The sequence below is a fragment of the Caloenas nicobarica genome, chromosome 2 (assembly GCF_036013445.1).
Source record: "Caloenas nicobarica isolate bCalNic1 chromosome 2, bCalNic1.hap1, whole genome shotgun sequence".
Classification (NCBI taxonomy): Eukaryota; Metazoa; Chordata; class Aves; order Columbiformes; family Columbidae; genus Caloenas; species Caloenas nicobarica.
Window position 1 is genome coordinate 162,973,112 of NC_088246.1, and position 20,200 is coordinate 162,993,311.

A 20,200-nucleotide genomic window follows, 5' to 3' on the forward strand; every position below is an offset into this window, starting at 1 on the left:
GTGCCTCGGGGACCCTAAAAACATCATGTTTGCTTCTAGTTCAAAAAGATGTCATGGTTAAAGTGAACATTCCACCAGCATGGTGGGAGTCTGTTCCACTGTCCCCTCACCCTTGGCTCAACACAGCACTGAAGTCAGTCTTGGCCAGTTATTGCTTGAGTTGAAGGTGTCACTCAAGGCATGACATACCTTTCATCAAGCTTCCCTGCTGTCGAAGACTCACTGGCCCTAAGAAATCTCAACTGTCAGGGCTCAAAGAACTTGAGAACTGCCAGTCCTCTAGGAAATCCCTCCTGAAGCAATTTCAGACAAGATTAATGCCACATTTGGGCCCCTAGGTATGAGTGACAGTCTGCAGTTTCTCTCCAGCCCAATGTTTTATCCAGTGGAGAGCTTGTATGTCCTCTAAGGCTCAAGTGCCCTGGAGGGTCCCACAGGAATGGGCTTGTTGACACTCACAATTTCTTTTTTGGATCAGGCTTTTGTTTCATGCATTGCTGGGGAGGTTATAACTGCCCTGCAGCAGGATCAGGATTACAGAAGAATAACTGCATAAAAGCTCTTGCTGCCTCTATTCTCACTGCTGCCATCACACATCAAACGACATTGGTGCCATCATTTCATCATAATGACAAAAAGACAAGCCAGCAGTTACCCCTCCTCTATAATAAAGTAAAGCTTATATCAGTTAGGGTCCTTTTTTACCATAGGGCTTCAAGACATACTTGTGCCTTCGGACAGCAGTCAGCAAAGAGTGGGGATGAGCAGATGTTCATGCCGTCCGGTCATTAGATCTCTGTAGGCACGTGATAGTTGGATTTCCCTCCGTAATGTAGCTGATGGGGATCAGATTCTTCTTTTTTAGCCAGGATAATTGACAGGAGTATTAAGTGGCTTAGTGTTTTCAGATGAACTAGCTCTTTGCCCCAACAACATAAGAGCCGATAGCTCTGGCTCAGTGGCTGGAATGCTCAATAGACAGCAGTGATTAGGAGGGAGGGAGCTTTGGGAGTGCCCAGAGAAGGGGGAGTCAATCTGCTGCCTCAAGCCATCATGCTTTTGTTGTGCCAACAACAAGGGAAGTAATCCTTCAGCTTTCCTTAGTGTTTTTTAAAGTGCAAGAAAACACACAAACCTGCTTCCATTTGTCATCTCAGTTTTCAGTCATCAGTGAAGCTGGAAATGGAGGTGTCCTTACAGAGAGGTCAACACCTGCAAGTGCTGGTTCATACAGCTGAATCTTAGGAAGTGGTGAATCATCTCTTGGGGGTGTCCATCTCTATTCAGTGTCTAGAGAGAGAGCCTACACACCTAGTTTAGACTACCTGACTCATTGGCTAAAGTGAGAAGTGAATGCTGCCCAAGATGTTATATATCCTGGGGAGCTTGGAGAAGGAGAGGAAGAAGCAGCATTGGAAGCCTTTTTATATATGGGATCCTGAGAAACTATAAGCTCAATAAATCACCCAGATTAACCCTGTGACTTTGTAACCGAGCAAGAAGTTGAACATGTAGTTCTCAAGCATGGACTGTTCACAAGACTGACCAGCTATCTGTTCTCCATGTGTTTTGTCTTGGTGTCAGGTTGACCATGCCAGTGATGGAGGAACATTCCACCTGGCTCAACATGAGGACACTCAGGTTCTTGCAGGGCTGCACAGGGGATGTGCAGCTGTACTGCACTCAAGACAGGTTTGCTCCAGAGACAATACCTTGTTGTGCAGGGATGCACAAATCGAGGTGCTGCTTGACTCAATGCATGAGCTCTTTTTCACACAAAACTCTGACGAGTATGATATATTGACACCCAAGTAACTTTGCACAAAGCTGACTTGGCTTCAGCTGGGTTTGTTACCTCTGCCTTAGCCCCAGCCAGGCTAGACTTGTGCTCACTCCTCCCAAGGCATTCAAGCATCTCTGTACGGCAGTCCTTCTATCAACATGATTTTTCTATTTCCTATAGTAACCTTCCTCCACACCCTCTCTTATTGTTCTCCACATTGGAAAAAAGCCTTTGGCTTGGAGAATACTCAAAATAATATTCTTAAGAGGGTGGGCCTGCAGCTTCAGCAATATTTGAGACCTGCAGCTAGTCCACTGGCACTGAATGACTGGCAAGTTTTGACATTTAGCCTTAGAAATCCTGGCAAACTGAAATTCAGACCTGTTGCAAGCTCACCTAACTCAAGGGAAGCAATCTGGTGATAATTCTGTGCATGCCGAAGGCAACGGGTTTCTGCACGATGCTGATCATGATGGTCAATGTATTGGATAAAATAGCTTTTATTTATTAAAAGAGCGTGTCATGCCCGGCCTCAGGAGCCATCCAGCCTGTCAGACTTCAACCTCATCTTTCCTACTGCCTTGCTGCATCTTAAAGAAAAGTATCTCTTGTACTCACCAGCCTCCAGCACGGTGAAGAAGGATCAGTGAACTGAAAGTGTGCTCTCTCTCCAAGCACATAACCAGAGTTTGATTTCCTGCTGATCCTTGGCTGAGTTACTGCGTCTGATTTGCCAGTGTTGTCTCTTCTGAAACAATACCGTGATATGCTCTAGAAATGGACTCACAGCTGTGGAAAGTAGTCCACTGACCCAGCAGCTGATGCAAAAGAAAATAACTGCTATTCGTGAGATCTTCCATTTATTCCCAGCTGTGGACTCCGCATCAGTGAGCTGGGTCATGTCCCACTGAAACCAGCGATCCAAACTCAGAAAGATTGCTCATTCTTGAGAATGATTTAGAAAATTAGATGGAGGCTTAGTGTGCTGCAGACATCTCCCTTCCTTTGGGATATGTATTGTACTAGATGTCTCTTGAGACTACCTCTCAAGGATCTATTAAACTCACCAAGGCTCTCAGCTAATATGTAATGTTGCGCATCTTTGAATTTGTCCTTAAACATTTATTTGCAAGCTCCACATGCAGAATGGCATCTAGCACACCGTTTTACCAACACCAGATATTTCACTGTGAGCAAAACCAGGACAATGTCACTTTTTTCCACCATCAGTGCTGTGCCTCAATGAGGAGGGTGGTGCTCATATGTCACTAATGTGTTCATATTCAGAGGTTGCTGAGGGTTGGATGAGGTTTGTAAAACAGATGCAGCTGGCAGCAGTGAATGCAGTCAGAAAGGCACAGTGAGAAGTTTAGGCTCACTTTACAAGACCTCAACTCTGCACAGCCTACACTTCACTGTGAACATTTATACTTGATTGATACAGACATCAATGCTCTCACCTTAACAGAGCAGACTGAAGGACTGCATGCAGTTATCTTGCCCACTGACTATTTTTTAAATTACTAGATAGAAAATTCATGTGAGGTGTCACCTGCAGTATCTCTCAAGACATCTCACTATAGTAGCTGGTGGTTTTGCTTGCTCCAGTGCCACTCCACCTCTTTTTTTTGAGAGCAAAGGTTCTGGTTCACCAAGCAAGAACTATGACAAGCTGTCTGCACCACACCACCTCTTGCTCTTAATGTTGCTGCTTTGGTAGCACAGACTCCAGAAGACACTTTTGAAAGTAGACAGTGTCAACTCACTGTTCTCCCCTCTATTGGCCACCTTCTATTTGTATTACACTGAAAAATTGTTCTTGTGCCTGGAGTTTGCCTTGCTAGACACCAAACATCTATTGGGCTTCAAACAGCCCTGCAACAATCATTACAGTCTTATCCTGGTTCATGGAGACTTCTCCAATCTGCTGCCAGCTGCATTCTGCTCTCCTGTATTCACTGGTGCATGGCCAAGGGAGGTGGGATGAGTGAAGAGGGACAGAAGGGGTGGTGGCCTGCAGAAGTGTGACCGTGCTACCTGGCTTTGGGAGAAATGGGGAAGACTAAGCTTGTCAAATGTTGGGTTTTTTACCTTCTATGCTACCAAGTTTGACTTGACCCGCTTGAGAAAAAAAAAATGTGTGTTGTTTCTCTTTTGACAGGTGAACATGGTTATTGGCATTCTGGTTTTTAACAAACTTGTATCCAAAGATGGAATAACAGATAAGAAACTGAAGGAACGGGCAGGGTATGCCTTATCAATACATCTAAGTAAAGAATGAAAAAAAAAAAAGTGACCAAAGGTTGTGATCAATAACCAGCAAGGAACGGAAAAAGAAATTTGAGATGGAAACAAAAAGCAAAGGCAGATTTGAACACAATGAAAAAAGAAAAAAATTGCAGAACAGTTGGTTTAATCTCTCTGCCTTGTCGTTCAGTGCAGCAGAGACAAAAGATCCAAGAAGCAGCACTGTGTTAGTATGGGGGAAGGTTAGAAGTTCATCTCTTTGTTAAAATGGCTTCAGCCCAGGCTGATGTATCCTCCCAAAGATCAGGGAGAGCAAAGTGAGTCTTCTCACTAACTCCTAGAGGCAGCAGCTGGATCAGAGGGGGAGACTCACCGTTGCTGAGCGTGGCACTTGGCATGGGCTATGTGACAGAGAAGTCATGAAAATGGCTGGCAGATGTCTGAGGGACAACAAAGGTGTGTGATACTTTTAAGGAAAGGGTCTTTGGAGGTCTAGCAGTGAACAGATTAGTAGATGGATGGATGTGTAAAGAAGAGGACTGGAAATTACAGATATCTCTTCTGCAAGAAACATTTCTGATGTCACCTGAGATTCTTTATCTTCTCCACAGCCACTACCCCAACCTCCATCTCTGAAGCCTGGTGCTTGGGCTACTTGGTTTTCTCTGTATTATAAATTGAAGAGCTGACTCCATAGTTCTTATCACCCTGGTCCTCCAGGGATTGTCTGGGGCAGCTGCCACCATGCAGAGCTCCCTGCTGAGTTACTTCCAAACTCTGTTGACAATGGCTATTTTGTCATTGGCTCCAGCAAAATGAGACCTCCCCCTTCAATTTCATTTCTAGAAAGGAGTCTGCAGCCTTTATCCCCGAGTTACGCCGTGCTACGAGCGAAGGACAGAAATGGCACGCTGACACTCTGAGTCAAATCAGATGCATAGGTCAATCTGGCTGCTGATGTTCGTGTGTTATTTTCCCCTGTCTTACTTGGCTTGCTGTTGCAATCAGAGAAACTATCTCCTTACCTGCTGTTAGAAAAGACAGTGTTGCATGCTCCCACTTGTCCATTGATGGCATTTGATATATCACTGTGGATAACGATCGTGTTCTTGAAGGAAGAAGTTGTTTACAAAGAGGCAAGGAGAGCAAGAGGTGTTCTGAGACTAAAACCTTAGGAAGTTGGTGGAGAAGACACAGGATACACCCTATCTATGAAAGCAGAGGGAGCGTGGTGGGTACCAGCCTTGTTGGCTGCACTCCCAGGCTTCACAGAGAGGTTAAGTTTCTTTATCCACTGTGGTGCTGCAAAAGCCTTGGGCCCTAAAATCGTATCTCAGAGGGCAGAGGCAGAAAGCACAAATGAGGTTCAATATCCCTGTCATTACACTATTGAGTAGTTCTGGTGGGAGTGGTTTTTCATTGAGTGATGGAAGCAAAATGAAGGCAGAAGCAAGCTCTTACCCATCCAGGAGAGAAGTGCAGGGACCTGTGAAGGTTCATGTTTTATCAGTGGTGTTTACATGGTCCCCCAGTGCAGCAAAGAGGGAAATCTCAATGCCTGAGCAGTGCCATGGTCATAATAAGAGGAGATTTAAGACAAGAGATACCAGTTGCCACCGAGTTGAACAGGTAGGCAAAGAAGTGACATTGGAGCATTGCTTAAAGCAGCTGCTAACAAGCAAGTGCTTTGTTCTGGATAATGCCTTCTTCACAAAGACAGAACTAAAGAAAATAGCCAAACTGCAGGCAGGCTCCATAACAAGACAATTGCGTTTGAAAGACAGCGCTGAAATAAATGGTTTATTGGATTAGCTGAGCAGCAAGTTACTGTCTATCAGTGTCTCCCTTTCTAATCTAAACTGCATACAGAATGACCTTATTTAATACGTAGCAGCTGGTTATTGATCACATTCATAGTTGTACTTTGAAAACAACACCTACAAAGAAAAAAAAAAAAGTGTTTTTTTGATGTTCTTTGTTTTTTTCTTTCTTTTCTCTATTTTCCCCCTCTTTTGTGTCCGTGTGTGTGTGTGCAGCACTTTTAAGCCTTCTCTGTGCTCAATGATTTTGTTCTCCTTTTGAAGTGCACCCGCCAAGAGTGCGGAAGCACTTTTGAGAGCTCTGGTGCCCCTTCCCTTTAGCTAGCCGCTTCTGGCCTGGGCTTGGGAACCGTGTTGGAAGGTAGATTTGAAGATAATCAGAATGAGTAATGGCCTCGTAGATGTTTGGATCTGAGGAGATGGTATAAAGAAACATTGTGTTTCTTTTAGCAGAGGCAAGAAGTATGGTTCAGTGTTGCAAACACGAAAGCAAAGGGGAAAAAAAAAAAAAAGAAAAACAGAAAAAGGGAGGAAAAAAAAGACCTGTTGAACATTAAGAGGAGCCCAGCACACATACTGTAGATCGATTGGCACAAATAAATCAGTGCTCACAGTTCCTGCGAAATAATATCCAGGACATAAGAGGTTTTGCCCTATACTTAAGCAGAGGAAATTGCTATGATTACTGTGGCCGCATCTGTCAGAAAATGTTGACTTTCTAATGGCAATGACTTTATAGATATATCACAAAACCAGGCTGTAGAGAGATGGGTGTGATTACCTGGAGAAACACACACAACTCACCCGACTTGTGTCCAGGCACAAGAGAAAACCGTGCAAGTGTCTCCTGGTAGAACTGTCTCTGTTCGTGATCAGCTGCACATTCGAGCTCTATTGATGGGAGAGTGCAACTAAAAATGAATGTTTTAATGTCAGAAGCAGGAGCCTTTAAAATGAATTTTAAATTTATTCAGCCAGCATTTATTCCAGAAGCATTTGTGTGCTCACGCAGCCAGGGAAGAAGAATGAGAATATAGGGTTTATTCACAAAGTCTAATTTTAGCCTGCTGAGTTTAATCTCCCTAGGCTTCCTGTGTAACTACTGGAGAGAGACGGGAGCCTTATTTAGTTGTCTCCAACTTGCCCCTTAGAAGACCTTTACTTCTTTTATCTCTCCATTGATTATAGAGAGGACTTCAGAAAGTTTGCCCCAATACCTTGTGTGAAATATTCTCTGTGCAACTCTCTTGGCGGAGTGTAATGGAGCTGGATTGTCAGTGCACAGAGAATAAAGTAATTGGAAATATAATAAGTACATTAAAATAGGAACAGATTCGGATTGCCCTTCACCTAGGGATGTTTCTTGTTCAAAGTGATGCTACTGCTCTTTGGGCCATTCATGGCATAAAGCACTGTTCAATAAAAGGCAGAAAAGTCCAGGCTCCAGTGAACATACCAGATGAGTCCGTGAGCTGTTTGTGGATATTTAGGAAGCGGAAAAAGCTAAATTAAATGAATGCATTATTCACTGTGATTATTTCATTAGCTACCCTTTCATACATACAGGCACCAATATAAACCTGCTATGGAAATCTAATATATTAACAACCTCATACCCCCAACAAGAACAAATTAGAATATAAATGTATCCACATCTGTGCCTACTGTTTACAACTTTCTGCATAAATACACCCAACAGCAGTTACAGTTGTGTGTTATAGTGGTCTTTTTGGCCAGTTCTTTGTGATTCAGTGTCATTCATGTTTTTTCTGGTATAATTTTCCATCAAAATCCTCAAATCAATCTATTTTCTTTTTGCTGCCTATCTCTGCCTCTCTCTGTCTCTCTGCTTATCTGTTCTTTGTGGCTTACAGATCCGGGGATAAGCTGTGGGTTTTTTTTAAGGGTCATGCACTTAATGCCTCTGAAGACCCATTTTATAATTTTTTCAGCCATTGTCCTCACTGGATTTACACCATCCTTCCTGGAAGATATGTATCTATTGACACAGGAGCTAAATTTCTCTGTGTCTGAAGGCTGGAATTTTCTGTGGGATACCTTAGCCATTATTCTGGAAAGGACTAACAGCTTATGTCACTGTAGTTAATTAGAAGACCACTCAACAGCCACTTGAAAGTGGGACACTAGGACCATTGATAAAGCTGTGTTGGTGTTCATGGGGATGCCCTTTTTTTGCAGTGAGACTGAACACAAAGCCATAAAAGCTAAGAAACAATCTGTCAAGTTTCCTAATCTCTCTCCCATGCAGGGTAAGGATGTAAAACCCCACAATGTTTGGTACCTGCAAATATCACCCGTCACCAAGTGCACCATCACCACCCAAGAGTGACAGTCCCACTGTCCTTTGGCAGTGATGTTCATGCCTTCTCTGATATCAGTCACTGCATGCAGGTCTGTAGGATGTTTTGCAGACTCCGGCCCATTTTCTAAGCCAGATCTGATGTGGATGTCTACCTGTGCAAATAAGAGAGTTCACACAAACTAGTAAATTCTGGGAAGAAACGGGGCCAATACCAAGCTGATGTGACTTCTGGGCTCCTGAGGAAGAGCTGGCTTGTCAGCTAGATAGGTTCATGCACATCAGCCTCTAAAAATCATGAGGACATGCCCTTTAGCAGATCCCTGCAGCCCATTATAGCAACAGCCCACAATGGCTTGGCTCTGTGGTTGATCCCATCTAGAAAAAGTGAGAGCAACCCATGTGGACAAGTCTCAGGGTTCATCCCAAAGATGTTTTCAGCTCCAAAGCAAGATCTGAGAGAAGAAATGTCTCAAAAGTAGTCAGCCAGTCCAGCTCCTTTCAGCGCAGGATGATGGTCTTACAAAACACCTGAGCTCATGCTTATCTTCCAGGGCATAAACAAGCCCATTTGCATGTCCTTCATCACAGATTAAGCAACCAAAGAGTGGCCTATCTCCCGATATTGTCAGTTGCCATGTGGGTATCCCCACCAAGGTGAGGATTAGCACACAAGGGCCATTGGAGATAACAGATGACATTTCCCTTGTGTTGCTTCAGGAGAGAAGATAAGCAGGCATGGTCCCCACAAGCCCTACTTCTTGCCTTCTACTGTACAACCCTGCCACCTTTTTTGTTTTGGAGCAAAAAAGCCAGGGAGGGAAAAGAACAATTTCTCAAAAACAAACCAAAAGTAGGAGGTGGAGACTGGGAGAGCAGTACTGGTTTCTCTTCCGTGGGTGCCAGAGAGAGAAATCCTGAATCTGGCAAAACATTCGCCAACACAGTTCCACCCTCTCCAGCGGCGCCAACACATCTCTGAATTTTACATTTTTCCCATTTCCCGCATCTGGAGTGGTACAGATGAAAGAGTTTTATTCCTGCCTGTCTTTCATTTCTCTTTTCAAACTGGGTATGGTTGGTTGGTTCCCTTTCTTCCTTTCTTTCGTTCTTTCTTTTGGCTTCTCTTTCCCTTTCCTTTCTACGTTTGTGTTCATAAGCAAAGTGTTTTGTTTTGTTTCAGTCTTTTGGTTTTAATTGCAGTCAGATGGCAGTGCCCCTTTACGGCATGACGCTCAAATGTTCCAAGTGTGGAGTAGTTTCTTCTGCTGAAGTTTCGGCCACAGCCACCAGTAACGCCATGTTAGTTCCTCTAATTTCAACTTCTTTTCTTTCTTTCCACTTCTTTTTTTTTTTTCTTATTTTAAATTTATTTTATTTCCCTCTTTCATTTCCCTGCACTCACCAGCCTTGTTTGTTTTCTCTCCCCATGTCCCTGCCCACCTCCCTACATCTCCAGCTCTCCCTGACCTCATTCTGTGGGTCATGAGTAGTGTAGGGCTCCTGCAACATCCCCGGAGTGAAAGCTGATGGGCTGCATCCTGAAAAGCACTTCATGACATGCTTAGATTTAAGCATGTGAACAGCCCATGGAAGACAAAGGGACTCTTAATTTGTTTGGAACTGGGTATATGTTTAATGCCCCCATTTAGTTTAGTTATTGGAGTTACAGGCTTAAAGCTGTGGTTCCCATTAATTTTGATGATAGATGAGAGTCAAACACTTAAGCGTGTGCTTGATTTTTTTTACTCCAGAGGCTGCAGAGCCTTGAGTATGATTTAAGTGAGCTGGCAAATCACCTCTAAGTGTTGTTGTTTTTGTTTTTGTTTTTCACTTATAAAAGGCTAAAATTAAGTTTAATACCTCATAGGGCTGCGGTTCTGATTTAATAAGTGTTGACTGCCTCTTTTGGACTCTTAAAAGCACTCAGAATTAGTTCTCAAAATTTTAAAGTGTTTCATAGCTTTGAGTTACAAAAGTCAAATGATGTTAAATCTCTTCTTAGATGCAGCTAAAGTTAGAAAAAAAAAAAATATATATATAAAAATATATAATGCCAGAGCTTTGTTCTGCTGGAGAAATTGTTGCTATTTATATAGTTGGCTTTTTTTCCAAAAGGTTAAGGTAGGAGGAAGAGTGATGATGGAAGGTTTGTCTTTCTTCCTCTATTTTTGAAATTTTATTATCTACATCATTTCCAAGTGATGCTATATTTTGGTTTCAAAGTCTAAAGTAATATACCTAAAATGTGTGAAAGAAACAGTCTCAGATCTAAACATTTGCAATTTGAAAACTCCCACCTTTAATTAATCTAAACAAGAACAGGCAGCTGAGTACAAAATCTCAAAATGTAGAAATATAAAAGAAAACCAAAACACAAGGTTTTATCCTGGGTTTTTTTTAAATTATTGTTATTTTCCTGAAAACTGAGCCATTTATATAAAATACAAAAGAATGTAGCGAAAAATGTATATTTCTGAAAAAAAACCCAATTGTTCGAAAAACAGAGCATGCAATCACCTCTATTAAGAGCTAGCAGTTTCTATGAGATGCAAAAGCTAAACAAAATCTCATTTATTTTTCACTGCTGAAGTAGTTTACCTACCTTTTGCAACAGTGCCCTGCTGAGATGGTGAGACGAATTGGTCCAGACACATGTACCACAAGTCAGGAATTAGCAGGTCACTGCATTTTGGTTTCCCGCGACTTCAGAGGAATGCTAAAACAGCAGAAGCTTTACTATTAATAAATTAGACTGTTAAATAGGATAGGCTTTCAGTTCATAGTAAATTCATTTAAAAAGTAAAACAATCTCAAGTCCTTCTCCCATATTTTCTGAATGTTGTTCTGTCATAAATCACATATACTGATTCGTCTTCAAGTCAGAAAAAAAATAAAATATATGAAATCTAGATCTCCTACTTATCCTGCTTTTCTAATTTAAGTGGTTTGATAGAAATTGTAGGGCTTTCGTAAGAGGACATCTTTTGCTTCCCCGCAGATAGAATACCTTAGATGATAAATTCCAGTCCTGGTTTTGTTGTTTGTCCTGAAGTGTCCTATGCTCTTGTCCGTGCAAAAGGACTACTGAGTAATACCGAAATTAGTTCACTCAACCTGCATCTACCCTTGTCATCCACTTCATTCTGCAGTTGAACTATTTCTGTTTTTCTTCTTCCAAATCTATTGTAAATGAAACTCTTAATAAGGCAGAGCCCTGATTGTGCTTCATGCCACTGCCACCGTTCTGCTGGCCTTCATCCCAGAACTTGGACCAGCTTTACCATTTACTTTTGAAGACTTGTAATGTAAATCAGATGCTGTGAGGATTCCTGGCTCCTCCCTGACCTACAACTAGCCATAGCTTTTTGGTAGAGAGCATACCAAGGATGTTCCTGCCTTGTTTCTGCTGGGGTTGCTCATGCCCTTCCCAGCTTACCTCCCATAGGTTTCAGAGGCTTATTTCTGGGATAGCATGGCATGAAAGGATAGACCCTTTGGTACATTTTTCTTCGTTTTTTGAAATCGTATAAATTTTTAGCAACTCTGTGGTAGTATCTGTGTCTAAGAGAGAAGGGATCAGAGAAGGGGATGTGTAACTGAGGGAAAATGTGGTAAACCAGTGATGGAAGAGCAGGTAGTAATCATGACAGAAGTGAAAAAATATGCACTGGAAATTGTGCTATTTTTTGACTTGGGAAATGATATAAATAGGAAAGATTTGGATATCTATGACCTGTTACGGGTTACCTAGATTTGGCAGGTGTAGGTAAAAAAAACCCTCCTTCCCTTTAGGTTGCTCTGGAGAAGATGCTGGGCATATTTTGCCATTGGAACACCTCTGTTCCCACATTTCCTTCCTTTTATTGCTGTCTGTAGGGTAGCCTCAGCCAGTGAGATACTGCTTTATAATTAATTTGAATTTCCTACTTGTTAGTTTTTTAATCTGAGACAGGGAAAAAAATATCTCAGGTGCATGACATTTCTTCGTACTTGTTGTGAAGGAGGACATCCACTGCAGATACCAGGGACTGCTATTGAATGGATGGATGGATCGATGGTTGGATGGATGGATGGATGGATGGACTGAATTCCTTCGAGGTAGTGCATTACAAATATGGACTCTCAAGTTCTGACCATACGGAAGAGACTGGCCCAAGACTAAAGTGCCGGCACACTGTATTCTCCTTGCAGGGAATCCACCTAAGAGTCAATGTCAGGGATTCCTCATGACCTTTCTCATGCATCATCCCTCTTATGTCATCAACAGCTCATCTGTCAAATCTCTCATTTAAGGGATTTGATCTTTTTCTTGGCTCAAAGTCATTTCAGAAAGTCCTAGATGTCAAATTTTCAGCCCGTACTATAGTTCCAGGACTAGTGTGAATCAATATTTCCATGCATGGCTGGTTTTGTGGAAGAGAGTGTTCCTCAGGAGAGTATGGTTCTCATAGTTCAAAGAACTTGAAATCATATCCTTACCTGGGCATAATATGATACTTGGGCCTTGCAGATCTTTGCTTGGGCTTTTAGAGAACAAATTCCCTTATTAGGAGTGAATAATCAAGCACTCTGCCCACAGCTCCTTCATTACCTGCCTGTCCCAGTTAGAGGCATTTTATTTCCTTTTCCCCTAGTTATATGGTTCAGCAACTGAGAGAAAAATCATCTTTTGGAGAAAATAGAAATATCTTGCGCTTCTATGTTGCCTGTGTATGGGAAAAGCATGCACAGTGCCCCCTCTTTTCTAGCTACCGATTTCCTATCTTGGTTATATGGACATCGAGTTAAAGGGGTTTTCTCTGTTTCTGCCCCTAAATTGAGGTGACCCTCTTGCTTTTAGGAGGAATACAAGCTAGAGGAGGGATAAAGCAGGAGACAATTAATAAAGCAAATCCTTGTACTGTGAGTTACCTGTGGTGTAACAGCTGGATGCAGGAATAGCATGTTCATCAGAATAGTGGAATGTGTATGTGCCACTCCTTGCAGCATGTAAGGAGCCATCCATCTTATGTTGTTTAAAAGACCTATAGATGAGGCTCTTAGGGACATGGTTAAAGTGCTAGAGTTACGTTACAGCTGGACTCGATGATCTTAAGGGTCTCTTCCAACCAAAATGATTCCACGATTCTATGGTTCTATGTGTTGAGTCCAGCTACCATCTTCGTTTTCAGAGTTCCTCTCCAGGATATCTGTTCCTGAATTATAAAATTCTTTCTCCTTCTGCTGCTTTAGTTTATGGTAGTGGCTGCCTTGTCAGTGTTGTGTAATGAGAAGAATTGAACACTTACCTCTTCATAATGGCATTTTGCATCTTTGTTAACATGTACTGTGTGTCCCTCTTTACTTGTCTTTTTTCAGGGTGCAGGTCTCCTAATCTTTCTTCATGTAGATCTTTGTTCCCAAAAACTTTTTTTTTGCTCTTTCCATCACTATCCTCTAAGTGCCGTCACTTTATCCTGCTGCTTCAGTAAAGATGAAGACTCTCAAGGCTGTCAGCTAGCTAAAGAATAAAACCACAGCTAGTTTTTGTCATTTTGACCAAAGGCCATCACCTGCTTGTGGCCAGAGCTGGGTCTGCTATGTGCTTTCATAATGCTAAGTCTTTGCCATACTAGATAAAGCTGTGGATGACATTATCCTGTGGCCATGTTGTCACACGTCATTGTATTTGTTTGCACTGTGCTGTGGCATTGCTATATTCCAAAGTAACGTCCTTCCTCTGCAATTTAACAGTTGCGTAGGGTGGTGGAGAGGAACAACGTAACACTACAACTGTACTGCTGAGTAACATTGTCATGTCATGGTCATCACACAATAAGCCAGCATCATGCTTCCAAATTTAACATAATGAATGTCCCTTGATGTTGCCGTCACTCATCATGAGTTTTGTCATGTGTGGGACAAATAAGAGGATCTGACAGCTAATGCCTTTGTCTTGAGCAATAAAAATCCTGGATTCATTGATCATAGATAATCCATAATGAAGAGTCATTAAGTAATCACGATGTTATTATACAACAAATTGTAATTTCATTTCACATCATGTGTCACCATAACATAAAGTTTCTTAGGTCCTGTTAAGTTCTTCTGGAACCTTTTAAGGATGTACAGTACCTCCTAAAAAAGGGACAGATTGAAAGGTGGCAGAAGTATGAGATCTGCTATGAATTCAGCTCACAGCGAGAAGAATTAAGGGCAATGTCACAGGAAACTCATTTATCTTTCCCTGAGCATTCTTCTGAAATTTCAGTCTTGATATGATTTTTTTTAAATGGAACTTTTTTGAATTTAATATTTCAAAAGCTAAGCAGAGTTCTGAAAGTGACATTAGAATAAGCTACATTCTTATGACCTGTTGTCATTTCTGCCTGAGAATAAAGATTAAGCATTTAGTGTCAGGCATTATTTCCATAACATTTGTAAGGGATGAATAAGGTTGAGAAGGCATCTGCAAGGTGAATCACAAACAGAGCAGAAAGACCATATCTTAAGTGGCGTAAGTCAGCACAACTCAGTTGGGAAAATACTGATTTAGTCCAGCAGGATATGTGGCGTAAGACTGTTTTCATCATTCAAGTTGGAAGGGCAGATGATGTTTTCATTATGTGGTTGGTAAGCCAGAGATTTCAATGGTGATTTGATGTTGCTTATGTTGGGAGCAACAGTGAAGTCCGTCAGGATGTCTTGACTCTAGTGCTAGAGTTAGGTTATGGTTGGACTCCATAATCCTGATGGTCTCTTCCAACAGAAATGATTCTATGATTCCGTGACCCAGAAGGAAGTTTAATAGTTTGTCCATATAGAGACACACAGAGCAAGGGGCTGAGAAGGACTCAATGAGTCCAGAGCAGGAGCTCTGAAGGGAGCCCACTGTAGTTATGGGTCATTGCATCTGTGCTCTGGATAGCAAATAGGCTCAAGCAGTACCTTGCCAAAGCAATGTACTCACATATTTATTTTTTTAAAGCATGTTTTCAAGCCAGTAGATTGGAATCTAACTGTTTGCTGAAGAGAAACATAATTTACCTCCTCAGCATCATCCTTTACAACCCCAAATCTGCATCTAAATCTTGGATCCAGATCCAAATCATTGTCGGTCTGATGGTAGTTCTTTTCAAGAATGGAAAACCCATCCAAATTTAGATGGCTGCTTCAGACCCCTACTTACTGGTCAGATCCATTCTCAGATGTGGTTGCCAGGTTTCTTGTTTGCATGTTGGAGGTGGTAACGCACACATGCTGGGAGACCAGATAATTCCAGGAGGCAGAATTGTCTGGTATAAACCTTTTCTAGCAGCCTCTATTGATTTTGCTCTTTTCCAGCAATCCCAATTGCAAGTTGCTACTGGAATGACTTCATCTACCAAGCCATACATCAGATGTTGTGTTGGTGACACTTGCATGGAAGACACATGTAAAGTGGCATGCTATGGAGAAAGCTTTATATTTCCATTTGTCTATTCTGCCTCTCTGATTTTTTTTTTGCTGCACTTAACTGCTGAGCCAGGTTTATTAATGTCCCACTGGAAATAATAGCAAAAAATGATTTCAGTATAACAAGGCAGATTTCAGAGGGCTGAGGGAGAAGTGGAATAAAACTTCTGTTTAGGAGTTGCTTGGTTGAGGGCTGTCTGGCTACTGCCTTTTTTTGTTTGTTTTATTTTTAAATAATACTTTGAAATTATAGTTCATATTGGACATTAAAGAGCATTCAGTTTGTCATCCTGTATAAAATTACGAGGTATCAGATTATGTCATGACTTTTACCTTACATGGAAGTCTCATAATGCTTGTTTTAATTGAAGAAATAAATAAATAAATAAATAAATAAACATGCCACACAACTATAGTCCATTTTTCTGCTCCCTTAGGTAAAATATGTTTCTTAATAATACCACTAAAGAATACATCTAAGTCTGGACAGGTTGTAGAAATATTTGCAATCAGAATATCATTATAACTATAAGCATAACCTGTCCACTCAGTATTTGGTCATTACAGCAGAACTCATGTAACAATCCTTGAAAAAGTCTTAACTGAAGCCAGGGTGTTAAATCCTGATGTCCCTATCCACATCCAAGCTCCAGCTTTGTTCAGGTAAAACTCTCGCCGAGCTCTGTGAGAGTGGTACCTCGATAACCAGCAAGTAAACATTATTAAAAACTTGATCATATAACAGAAAATGGTAAGCAAGTCCCATGTAAATACTGTAAAACGTGTGTCATTATATCTGTCCTGTAATTTATTGTGTTGCCTGTATTTATTTGTTAGTATATAGGCTGAGGTTTTCTATATGGAGAGATCTTGTAGCTCAAGTTGTTATTCAGCCTGTGCATAGGTCTGCTCTTATGTTAGATAAAAGCCCACAGAGGAATTCTTCTGATACTCTCGGTGCACCAGTGCTGCCAAAAATGTAGCATGACTGACAGCTTAAAATCTCCCTAGTAATCTGTTAAATTTGCTTGGGACTCTTTTTGGTCAGAAAGCTGAATGACTAAATAGTCCTTGGGAACAGAGTTGCTTTCCCATTTCTAGATACATCATTCATAGATAAAGTGGAGGTTAAAGGGGTAGTAGTTGCATTACAGAAAACTGTTTTGTCTGGTTTTCTGTCTTCTGAATTTGGAAGTGTCTTGAATCTTAAGTTATTTTGACCCAGAAGGTCCACCCAAGAATAAACTTATTTACAATTATTGCTAAATATACAAACAACTGTATTTTTTTCCAAAGCATTCAGCTGGTGAGATCCCACAAGAAAGCAGAAAATTTTCTGCTCACAGAAAAATTTGGACAAATTTCGGTTCTCCTGACGTTCATTGATGTAGTGTTGTAGAGACCATCAGCTGTAGAGCAAGGGAGCAACAGCAGAAGATGAGTCTTCACATCAGCTCTATGCTTGTCCGTTTTAGTCACTTGAAACCATGACACATGTCCCCAGTGTTGGTGTCTTCCATGTGCTGTGGAAGTCCAAGTGTTTGTAACCCAAGTGCTGACAGCCATTGTGACAAACCAGTCTCTGCTGCAACTGTTCTCCTTCCCTTTGGCAACCTACAGTGATTGTGTTTTGTCTCCCCTCCTTGGGAAATGCCATCGTTGTGGACTAGTGACATAGAGTGGGAAGGGTGTGAAAGGGGAAGTGAGGTATCTGCATCCTTCCTCCCCACCTCAAGTTTTATGCATGACAGCACCATTGAAAAGTAGACCCTCCTGTAGAAACGCGTGTCATCTGTTTTGGTAGCGTGAGTGTGCAAAGCATCTTCCTGCTTCCCTGCCACAGGGGCTCAGAAGACATCTAGCAGAAGTATACATTTGCTGAAGAAGTCTTCTGAAGCCCCATGGGATCAGGAGGCTGAATTACCATCCCACATGGAAGTGGGTGAGGCTGAGGTGGAGCTGAATTCTCTTTTCTACTCCCTTGACAGGGCATCCCTTTGGAGCTCCTGCGTGGTCCTACCTCTCCTGGCTCTCACCTGGATGTCTGCAGTTCTGGCAATCACAGATCGGCGGTCAGCACTCTTCCAGATCCTTTTTGCCGTCTTTGACTCATTGGAGGGCTTTGTCATCGTTATGGTGCATTGCATCTTAAGGCGGGAGGTGAGACGAATGAATCTTTCTCTTTTACACAACCAACATACTTCCCACAGAAAACATCCAAAAATGTCCAGTGAGCCTGGTAGCTTCTCTATTCCTGCGAACTTTTGACAGTGTAGACAGTGACCACAGAAACAGAAACTGAGGTGCTGGAGTGAGTTCAGAGAAGGGCAACAAAGCTAGTGAAGGATCTGGAGCACAAGTGTGATGGGGACCAGCTGAGGGAGCTGGGGGGTTCAGCCTGGAGAGCAGGAGCTGAGGGGAGACCTTCTGATCTCTGCAACTGCCTGAAAGGAGCTTGGAGCATGGAGGGGGTTGGTCTCTTCTCCCAAGAAACAAGCGATAGGACAAGAGGAAATGGCCTCAAGTTGCTCCAGGGGATGTTTAGATTGGATATCGGAAAAAACTATTAACGGAAAGGTTTGTCAGGCATTGTGACAGGCTGCCCAGGGCAGTGGTGGAGTCACCATCCCTGGAGGGGTTTACAAGACGTGGAGATGAGGTTCTTAGGGACATGGTTTAGTGCCAGTGTTAGATTAATGGTTGGACTCAATGATCTTGAGGGTCCTTTCCAACCAAAATGATTCTATGATTCTATGAAAAATGACCATGAAATTATCAGTCAGAGGGAAGGATGAATCCATGTTTGTCATGCTGATTATATGGCCGAGTGGAATTTGGAAGACAGTCTTAGATTAGCTAACATGTCAAGTTTTGCTTGTTTAACTCCAAAATTGGTATTTCCAGAATGTTTGCACCCCATCTCTGAAAATGGAATATTAAGAAAAACAATCTGATCGTTTGATTTCAAGAGGGGAATCTTGCATCGAGGTTTACAGGGTGGTTAGACATTGGCATTTGCACCTAGATATTCTGGCTAGAAAGGAAAGCTAGCAATAATCAACCAAGGAAATTGAGTAAATTCTCTCCAGCTTCCCTGTGGAGATTTAAAATGGTAAATTATATCAGGGAAGAAAAGGATGAATCTTTTATGTTTCTTTTATTCTTTTCATCCTACTGAGTGGATAGATTATTAATAACAGAGACAGGAAAGGGGTTTTTTTCAATATTCATTTTATCTTCTTACAGCTCCTTTAAATTAGGTAAAACAGATTAATTTCTTATGTCATGCCAAAGAAATCAATAGAATTACACCACTGGTTTGGCTGAGACTCCTTCAACTAACTGCGTTATGAATACGGGCCTGCATTAAAGTCCCATTGCAGTCACTGGCATTTTTTTCTATTGATTTCAGTGAGATTTGGATCAGACCCATGTTACAGCTGATAAAGGATCATGATTAGACATTGTAGACCCCAATACAATGATTTATACAATAACATTCAATGTAGACACATTGCAAGCTGCAAAACAGAAGACATTTTTATTCTTGACTATATAAATCAAGAACTAGAAGTAGCCTACACGGTGATCTGGGATACATGTAAAAAATGTGAGTTTCTCTGTTGCTATGTGAGATATATAACATATAAACCACTTGATATGAATACCTGAGTGCTACTAAAGGAGGATCCATGTTCTTTTGATCTACCAAGGACTTGTTTTTCTGGTGGTTTTTTTTTTTCTTCAGCAGAATTTAAAATTATTTGATATTCCTGCCAGACTCTGACTCGTGCATATCCATTTACTCCTGTAGGTCCAGGATGCTGTGAAGTGCCGAGTAGTAGATCGTCAGGAAGAAGGCAATGGAGACTCAGGGGGGTCATTTCAGAATGGACACGCTCAACTAATGGTAGGAAAAACTACCACCTAGTCTATTATTAAGGGACCTATGGGGATTTTTAACTCATAACTGATAAACAAAAGTCTCTGTCCATCACAGATTTTGCAATCAGCATTCTTTTTTTTTTCCTTTAAACTCATACTTGAACAAACATAGCACTCAACATAGGCTCTTTCACAGAAATCCAGTTTCTTTTCATCATAATATTAAAGGACTTAAAGTTACACACCAAGATTTGCAGACATCTTGGTGAGATCCTTTCTTTCCCAGAAAATGAAAAGCCAAAATATACCGTCCAGGTCTTCTAGACCTTTTCATCCCCATCATGCTGCCTTGTCCCAGGTGGAGCTAGGAAGCTGTAATTTAATACTCTTTTTATCACAGTGTGTTGGCTCATTATTATAAAGATGCTATCTCAAAGGGATTTGTTTCTCTGAAAAACACACATGTTTACAGTGCTTTGCTGAGAATATAGTTTAAGCACTGTAAACCTTGGTTCTGTTGTGTAAGTCCTTTACAAAGTCCAGATAAGACTGTAGAAGAATAAGCTATGGGGAATGGTCTTGCATCTGCTTCAGTGTTATAATATAGATGATATAAGAGGCATTTGATTTCTGAGGTTGGGTTAAGGACATCAGGGCAATCACAATATTTGAACAACTTCCGAAAAGGTCTAGTTGATATTAGAGCTA

The 20,200-nt window shown here is 41.5% G+C and overlaps 1 protein-coding gene across 2 annotated transcripts in view; it reads left to right on the forward strand.

Annotated features, from left to right (window-relative positions):
* Positions 1-20,200, forward strand: part of ADGRB1 (adhesion G protein-coupled receptor B1) — a 213,245-nt gene that overhangs the window by 171,307 nt on the left and 21,738 nt on the right. For both annotated transcript variants that reach the window (XM_065627733.1, XM_065627734.1), the window contains 3 exons: positions 3,945-4,030; positions 17,596-17,767; positions 19,422-19,517. In XM_065627733.1, the coding sequence (XP_065483805.1) occupies positions 3,945-4,030; positions 17,596-17,767; positions 19,422-19,517 (354 nt within the window). The remainder of the gene's footprint in view (positions 1-3,944; positions 4,031-17,595; positions 17,768-19,421; positions 19,518-20,200) is intronic.